At 35.8% G+C, this 8,158-nt stretch overlaps 1 protein-coding gene across 1 annotated transcript; it reads right to left on the bottom strand.

Annotated features, from left to right (window-relative positions):
- On the bottom strand, positions 1 to 7,703 carry LOC110895448 (NADPH-dependent diflavin oxidoreductase 1). Its single transcript, XM_022142764.2, has 13 exons — positions 7,398 to 7,703; positions 6,855 to 6,994; positions 5,079 to 5,156; positions 4,886 to 4,990; positions 4,660 to 4,751; positions 4,371 to 4,555; positions 4,103 to 4,200; positions 3,433 to 3,507; positions 3,233 to 3,343; positions 2,211 to 2,336; positions 1,558 to 1,677; positions 1,245 to 1,461; positions 1 to 720 (listed from the first exon to the last, which is right to left on the bottom strand). The coding sequence occupies exons 2-13, from the start codon at positions 6,990 to 6,992 to the stop codon at positions 188 to 190; spliced, it is 1,878 nt and encodes a 625-aa protein (XP_021998456.1). The 5' UTR covers positions 6,993 to 6,994; positions 7,398 to 7,703; the 3' UTR covers positions 1 to 187.
- Positions 7,704 to 8,158: the final 455 nt, after the last annotated feature.

Here is an 8,158-nt window from a genome sequence, read left to right as displayed (position 1 = left end):
TTAGAAAAAGAAAAACAAGTTTGACTCGCTTTTAAAAAATTGTTAAAATCCATTTTGTGCAGTTTCTTCTGCTCTTATCTTATACAACTTCTTTCTATCTAGCTAACCCCATGTCCCCATCTGGTGCATATAAAGACAAAAATAAATAAACTAAAAAAAAATAATAAAATTTGTAACATCTCCAAATTCAAGCCCAGGCTTCAACATGATACTTGCCACCTTTCTCCAACATCCTCAGCCATCTTACAGCAGCTTCTCTGGACACACCGCCTTCTTCCGCTACAATGTCTTCAAACGCCGCCAACACATCCGACGGCATGTTATTCGAAGAACCCGCAACATAAACCGCAGCCCCTCTACTCAACAAATCCCATACTTTCGCGCTCTGTTCACGCATCTTGTCTTGAACGTAAACTTTCTGTGGCTGGTCTCTTGAAAAAGCAACATAAAACCCGCCACCTTTTTCTTCAGAAAGCGCCTTACCTTTTTGCGAATGAAGAGCCCAAAAATCTTTGTACAAAAAATCATTTTGCTCGTTTCGACACCCGAAAAAGAAAAGAATCGGAGAAGTTGGTACGGCTTTACTCTCCATTAAGGCCCGTTCCTCCACAAACCCACGGAAAGGTGCACAACCCGTTCCGGGCCCAATGAGGATGAGTGGGAGTGATGGCTCGGGTGCAGGAAGAGCGCCTTTGTGGAACCATGCCGGTATGCAGACTCCTGTTCAATAACACCATTCACATGTTGAATAATATATTATAATATAATATAATATAATATAATATAATATAATTCTCCTTTTTTAGTAAAATGCCATTTTCGTCTGCGAGGTTTGGCCAGTTTTGCGACTTTGGTCCAAAGGTTTGTTTACTTTTTCCGCATCTAGATTTAGAAGGTTTGAAACCTTGCCATTTTCATCCGGCTCGTTAACGGCATCCATTTTTCTCTGTTAAGTCAGGGGTATTTTCGTCTTTCTGGTAACTTAAAGGGCAATTCGGTCTTTTGAATACTTGCACATTATGCTAAATGCTTGTGCATAAAATGAAAAAGACCGAATTGCCCTTTAAGTTAACAAAAAAGATGGAAATGCCCCTCACTTAATGAAGAAAAATGGATTGCAAGATTTTAAACCTTTTAGATCCCGATGCGGAAAAACAAACCTTTGGACGAAAGTCGCAAAACTGACCAAACATCAAGGACGAAAACAGCATTTTACTCTTTTTTTTGTAAAGAAGAAGGTATACTTTGGTTAGGATCGAGTGAAGCTAGCCAACTGGAACATAAACCGCTGCGTTTTCTCTTGAAAGGAGTGGTCCACGAAACTATGCTCACAGTGAGGTGTACTTGATTCGGGTGAACCAAAATAGAAGAAGAGATCGAAAAGGCGCGTGTTTTCAAGGGAGGAATCAGCTGTACTAGCCACTCGAATGGCATATTAATGGAGGGGAAATCCTCAAGTACCTGCATAATATTGCAATAATATTGTTTTTGTAATCATGGCTAATGCATTACAAATTTTTAGTAAAATAACTTGTGTTGCCACTTATTAATATTTACCTCCAAAACGGTCCTTCGTTCTTTCTGGTTGTATTGATAAAGATCATCTCGTCCTTCGGGTGAAGCAAAATATTCAAGTCTCTCCTTCTCATGTTGAGCACTGGCGAAAAAACTCATCACCTATACAAACAAATGGCTCGTGTAATCAAACTATACAAATAAATGCATGATTAATAAACAAGTAAATCACGAATGTAGCTATTTTTATGATTGTTTAATACCCTATATAGCTATGTCAGAAACAATACACTTACGCGACTGAGAGTCTCATTCGTGTATCTACGTTTACTCACATATCAGACTTGTCCCCATCAATAATGACTTAAAACTAATGTGATATGCAACATCGTATTGTGCATAGATTATCGTATGTTATATGTATTGTTATTCGAGTATGGTTCGGGTATACATTATTCTTCATTTATAGAATAAATACAATTAGGGTCATGCGACCAAAAATCTGTGTATCTCGTGGCTATATGTGCGAAATTGTTCTGACAAAACCTTAGAGGTATAACACACTCAAAAAAGATGGCTACTTCCGTGATTTAAATAAAACGTAAAATAAAGCAATATAGTTATAAAAGTATAAAACTAGAATAGCTCATGATGTATATAATTCACATATTAAGGATAAGCAAAAATATATTTACCTCAAAGAAGTAACGTCTAGGCGAAGCTGATGCGATATCCATAGTCAACTCAATAAATCTTTTTAAATTTATGGGGACGTTTGTTACACCATCCTCAAGAAAATCATCTTTGTTTCTATGCTTAACCTGAGATCCAAAATTCAGATCATATGCAAACCAATTCATATAAATTTAAGTTCTGACATAATTTAGTTCCTGATAGCAACATCATACAGATTTTAAAACTGCATTTCCGCCAAATCTCAAAATTCTACAAAAAAATAGATATACACGTAACAAGCGTAGTTATCGATAGCGAATAGCGGTCAATAGCGACAGGCGACCTATATGCTACGTAGCGATAGCGACGAAATAGCGCCCGCTATTTCGTGTTTAGCGATAAGGTAGTAGAAAATTTTAAAAATAAAAATATAGCCGTTTATAATTATATACATATATCATAATGTTAATTTTATAATTTATATGTATAGATTTGTAAGTTTAAGAACCAAATGTAAACTAGTGAAGATAGAGGGGGTTAAATGTTAAAACACACAAACTAATTTCACTCTTTTTATGTAAAAATTTACAAGTTAGAGAATAAATGTAAACTACAGAAAGATTGAGGAGTTAAATTGTAAAACTACACAAACTAATTTAAACGTAAAATAGCTAATTCGTCACCCCAATTGTAACCTCCGCCGTCCAGATCCGTATACGACGGCCATGAAATTACAGAAACGCAGTGGGAAAACTACTATGAACGCCATCAAAACAAGGTATCGCTTCTTTCTTTACATCAATTTGAGCCTTCGGTTTCCTTCTTCCTAGTTTCCGGCAGAAGTTGCAGCACCGGCGCCAGAATTCACCGCCAGACGTCGCTATTTGATCAATATGTGGTCGCATAGTACCATATAGCGGCATATGGCCGCGTCGCTACGCTATTCGCGATTGCGTCCGCTATGGACGCTATTGATAACTATGGTAACAAGGAAAAGAACCCCATGTGAAATACATGGATAAAAAAACAAAAAAGAACTCACAATGACATATGATTCCGGATTCAAATTACAACGCTTTATAAAGGCGTCTATAGCTTCAGGGCTTTGTCCTGGGAGAATCTCGACAACATCACCAACTTCATAATTGATTGTCTGAACAAAGAAAATCAGCAACAGATTTATTAGAGAGTGATTATTATAAAATAATTTAATTAACAAAAGAGCACTAACGTAGTACTTACGGATGAAAGCGCCTCAAATTCAAAATGGCGTACATCTTTCCCGCAATCTGGTCTACTTATTGGATGACTTTTCACCTATATCAATAAAGAACGGTACACATTATGGTAGCATGAATAGATATATAAAGAAGTTGACAAGAGTGTTATATAGCTCATATAGAAGGAAATTAAGGTTTTTTTTTGTATAGCATTATATCAAAAGGTCAGACACTAGAAGGAAATTAAGGTTTTTTTTGTATAGCATTATATCAAAAGGTCAGACACAGACCGCAAGATTTAATAGTTATACATACATATACCATAAGATCCAGTTATTCTCATAATTATATTAAAATACCGCTCATATATATATATATATATAGAGGCCGATTATTGTACAAATTGCCTTAACGTACGTTGCGTACGAGATGCAGTATCAACGTGCGATTTTTTTATTGAACATGCAATTTTGGTTTTTTTCAGCAACGTGCGATTTTTTTTTAACATGTGAAAATTTTTTTTAACATGCGACCTTTGGTATTTTTTTTCAACATGCGATATTTCCTTTCTGGGGGTTATAACATGCGAACTTTCCAGCGTACGCTTCGTACAAAGGCATTTTGTACGATACACTTTCTCTCACTCTATATATATATGTGTATATATATATATTGTAGATTATAATAACTACCATTTTCAAAAAGCAGTCGGGTTTACTCTTGTCACTGGAGCTTTTTCCAGACAGCATTGACCGAGATGTCACTATTTCCTTCTCAAATGACTTCAAATCTGTAACAAACATCAGCAACTTATCAAAATGAATAGTCAACTGGCAAAAAGCGGGACGTAAAAACTAGAGAAAAAAACAGGAACAAACAATCGGAGAAAAAAGAAATACAGTAAATGATGGGATTTTAAGCCGAAAAATAGCGAAACTAAGACTAACAGCAGCCACTTACCAATTTCTGTGGAAGATCGTGAATAAACTTCACGAGAGTCAAAATATGTGATATCTACTTTGGGTGGATGAAGCGTCTTTATATCAGAAACCGAAATATCGACACCTTTGGGGAACAAAAGTGGATTTTTGTTATATAACATTGTCCATAAAGATGACATCCATGGGTCTAAGGCTCCTTCATACCTGCGTAGAAAATCATAGGCGTCTTTCAAATATTTGAAATATAATATGAGAGCAACATATACTCCACATGATTCCAGTAAGCATATTGGAAGTGACAAAAATACCCTGAAGGATGTTGATCGTCTCCTAAACCTTTTTCAATAACAGCGGTTCCACCGAGATCTGCGAGTCTTTTTTCAAGCTTTTTTGCCACAAACTGAAACCAAATACACACATGTAAGTTTTTAGCAATCGTAATTAAACAACAACAACAACAAAAAAAAAAAAAAAAAAAAAAAAAAAAAAAAAAAAACAAACATTAATGTATCAATAACTAACTAAATAGCTTACATTGTATTTCTGGTAACCTGAATCGCCCAATCCAAAGACCGCATAATGTGTGTTTTCTAGCCATTGTTGACCTAAACTTCTTTGCAAAAGAAATGTCCAAAATGCCTAAAGATGGTAAAAAAAATCAGGAAAAAAAACACGGTAAAACTCTAATAATAAAAAGTTAAAACTTGATGTGCTAGTAAAAACCAACCTTCATGGGGTTTGGAGTGTCGCCTTGTCCAGTTGTGGAGACGACAAAAATTACAAATTTCTCGTAAGGTAAAGAGCTCTAGTGGAGTCCACAAGCAGTATGCATAATAGAGACAAAACCCGTTGGTTAATACAAATAACACTATACGCTTAAATACTCGTTTGTTGTTCCAGAAATTACCAATAGACAAAGGTCATTAGTTATGCAAGCAATTTGTATGCCATATAAAATAAACAATGCTTTTGAATCCATAGTTGTCGATAGCGAATAGCGACAAATAGCGACAAGGCACCTATAGGCTACGTAGCGAATAGCGACGGCTATTTTAAAAATAGCGATTACACTAGAAAAAAGAATTTTGAAAATTTTTATATGTATATTACATCAAAATACCCTTGTATATATGCTATTTTACATGTATATTTAACAAAAACCTATAAATCCAGCTATTTTATAGCTATATCTAATTGCTATTTACATCAAAAAAAAAAAAAAAAGTTGCTATCTTCGCTATTTATCGCTATGACCCATATAGCGACCTATGCAGTTAATCTCGGCGATATCTCGGTGATATCTCGGCGATATCTCGGTTATCGGCCCGTCACCAAAATATCGGTTTCCGATATCGGTCATATATCGGTCAACGATAATATCGGTGGTCAACGCCGAAATATCGGCCGATATCTTGCAAATTCGTATCGGTTGTCTCGGCGATATCTCGGCTGGGCCAATTTTTTCTGGATTTCAGCAAAAAAAAACGAATGTAAAGCTGCTGGGCCAATTTTTTCTGGATTTCAGCAAAAAAACGAAGCTAAATATGGTGTAAAAACTGCCTCACGCGGTACCCCGGGTTTCAAAGCTGCATTCGTGTCCGCAGGATGCGCGGGCACGCACGAGTTCAACCAAATTTCCAGCTCAGAAACCCATTTTTTGCACCCCCCCTGCGCGCGCGGGTAGGACTTGTGGTAAAACATGTCATAAAGCTATAATGGAGTAGTAAATGCTTTACCTTATAAACACCCACTCACTTTGTCCCCACACCAATGTGGGACAAAGTATTTAGCACCTTTTGAGACTTTCATTCCCACACCTAGACTTTCTACCACCTCTTGTATATATATAAATATATATATTTATGCATGATATTAGACTTCTAGTATATATATAGGCTCTAGATATGAATATAAATATAAATATATATACTTATGCATGATATTAGAAATTACCGATATCTCACCGATATCTCACCGCGATAAACGATATCTCATATATCGCTCCTTGACCGATAACCGATATTTTTCCGCATTAACTGCATAGATAGCGACACTACGTCGCATGGCTACATAGCGTGCTATAGCGGTCGCTATAGCCGCTATTAACAACTATGTTTGAATCTAACATGTGACATTATTATTGAGTGTTTTCAAATAAACAAATCATCTGGAACCTCTTCAAACGTTGATAACTTGCATCTATATTTTTGGAATGTTTGCATAATTTTATAACTCCAAATGTTGCCCTACTTAACATTCAAAGAGAGTAGAGAAATAACCATGTGTACCAACATCAGTCAAGTAACCTACAACTACAAACTATAACCCGATTCCCACAAACGCATGTAATATATACGTCCGTGTGTAAGTTGAGAACATTGGTGTTACCACATAACTTCATCGCTGAACCATTTACATAAACAAAATGCAGGAACTAAATAATTCAAAACCAGTATGGCAATCTCGAAGACGAAAGTAGGCCCTGTTCATAAGCTTAACTTACCGGATCAAATTCGTCCAAGGAAAGTACACGAACGGGGCAACCTCTTCTTTCAGCTTCACGGCCTAATCGTTCCGCAGCATCTAACGCGTTGCCCGTTTCAGTGGCATATAGAATCAACAAAGGCCGAGTTTTCTGCATTGCTGCAAGAAATCCGAATGCCTTAACAAAATCAATATTTAGCGAAACTATAAACAGTATAACACAGGCCCGGATGTTCCACTTAAATCATCATAATAAGTAAATAACAAAAACTGCACTAAACATTAGTTTTAAAGCCATGAACAACTTTGTTTTCATTATTTGGGTACTAAAGAATAGTTAGTAGACACTTCTGAGAGGTTTTTACTGTTACTAGTTGATTGCTGTAATGCACAGATGCTTGAGTTTAGCTGCTGTAGGAAACAAACTCCAATGGCATTTTGTCGAACACTTGGTGTGCAGTAAAAAAAGATGGGATTTTTACTTAGAAGGGGTTGAATAAACAGGCTACAAATCATGTGTAAAAACTATAATATAACAGTTTGAAAATTGAAACGAACTTACAGATAGATATGTTGGGATGATTAGCCTGAATTTGGTGTAGGAAAAATGGACTTGAAGATGCCTGCGTTGTTGGTATTTGGGGTTAGGGTTTTAAATCATCAATAAAGCAGGAGTGTATGGAGTATGTCGAGTAGTAATCGCAAGAGGGGATGCTAAAATCTCTTTTGAGTCTTGGGGCGATTTTGTAAATAATAATCTCGAATAATTCATTCATTCAATCGGATACAAAAATCAAACTTTAGTATTTGTGCCTGACGAATTCGAATGAACCAAGGAGATGTCATCAAAATTCTAATTACGTTGTGTTCACAAGTTTCATTTAAAACAATCGATTTGGAAAGATATAAAAAAAAAAAAAGTCTTGTTCGTTTTGTTAGGCTAGAGGGTATGGTGATGGTCTTTCAAGGGAGGATGATCCGTCGCGTAGGTGACACGTCATAGTCCTCCCAAGTATGGTTCATTCCACAAAACTAGAGGGTATGGTCCTAGATAATCCTACTCCATCACCTTTATGTTTTTTTTAATCTTTTACTTTTTTTTAACATTTAACAAATAAACTAACAAAATATTTTCATTAATATTAAAAACACGTTACATAAACTTAAAAAAAAACATAAACTTAAAAAAATAAACTAAAAAAAACAAAAACTTAAAAAAATCCTAATATATTAAAATAAGCTACTAGTCTTCGTCTTCCATGTCGTCGTCGGGTTCGTTTTGAGCGTTGTTCCAAATGTACTCCACCTTATGATGTGTGTACT

This window comes from Helianthus annuus, chromosome 12, assembly GCF_002127325.2.
Source record: "Helianthus annuus cultivar XRQ/B chromosome 12, HanXRQr2.0-SUNRISE, whole genome shotgun sequence".
Lineage (NCBI taxonomy): Eukaryota > Viridiplantae > Streptophyta > Magnoliopsida > Asterales > Asteraceae > Helianthus > Helianthus annuus.
Note: the sequence above shows the minus strand (reverse complement) of the source record. Positions and strands in the feature narration are given on the sequence as shown.

Excerpts from the sequence above, each read along its gene's own strand:
- LOC110895448 (XM_022142764.2), bottom strand. The coding sequence starts at position 6,992 with ATGCAGAAAACTCGGCCTTTGTTGATTCTATATGCCACTGAAACGGGC. Across the intron at positions 4,201-4,370 it reads ACGATCTTCCACAGAAATTG|ATTTGAAGTCATTTGAGAAG; the intron begins GTAAGTGGCTGC and ends TGTTTGTTACAG. Across the intron at positions 2,337-3,232 it reads ATCCGGAATCATATGTCATT|GTTAAGCATAGAAACAAAGA; the intron begins GTGAGTTCTTTT and ends TTTGGATCTCAG.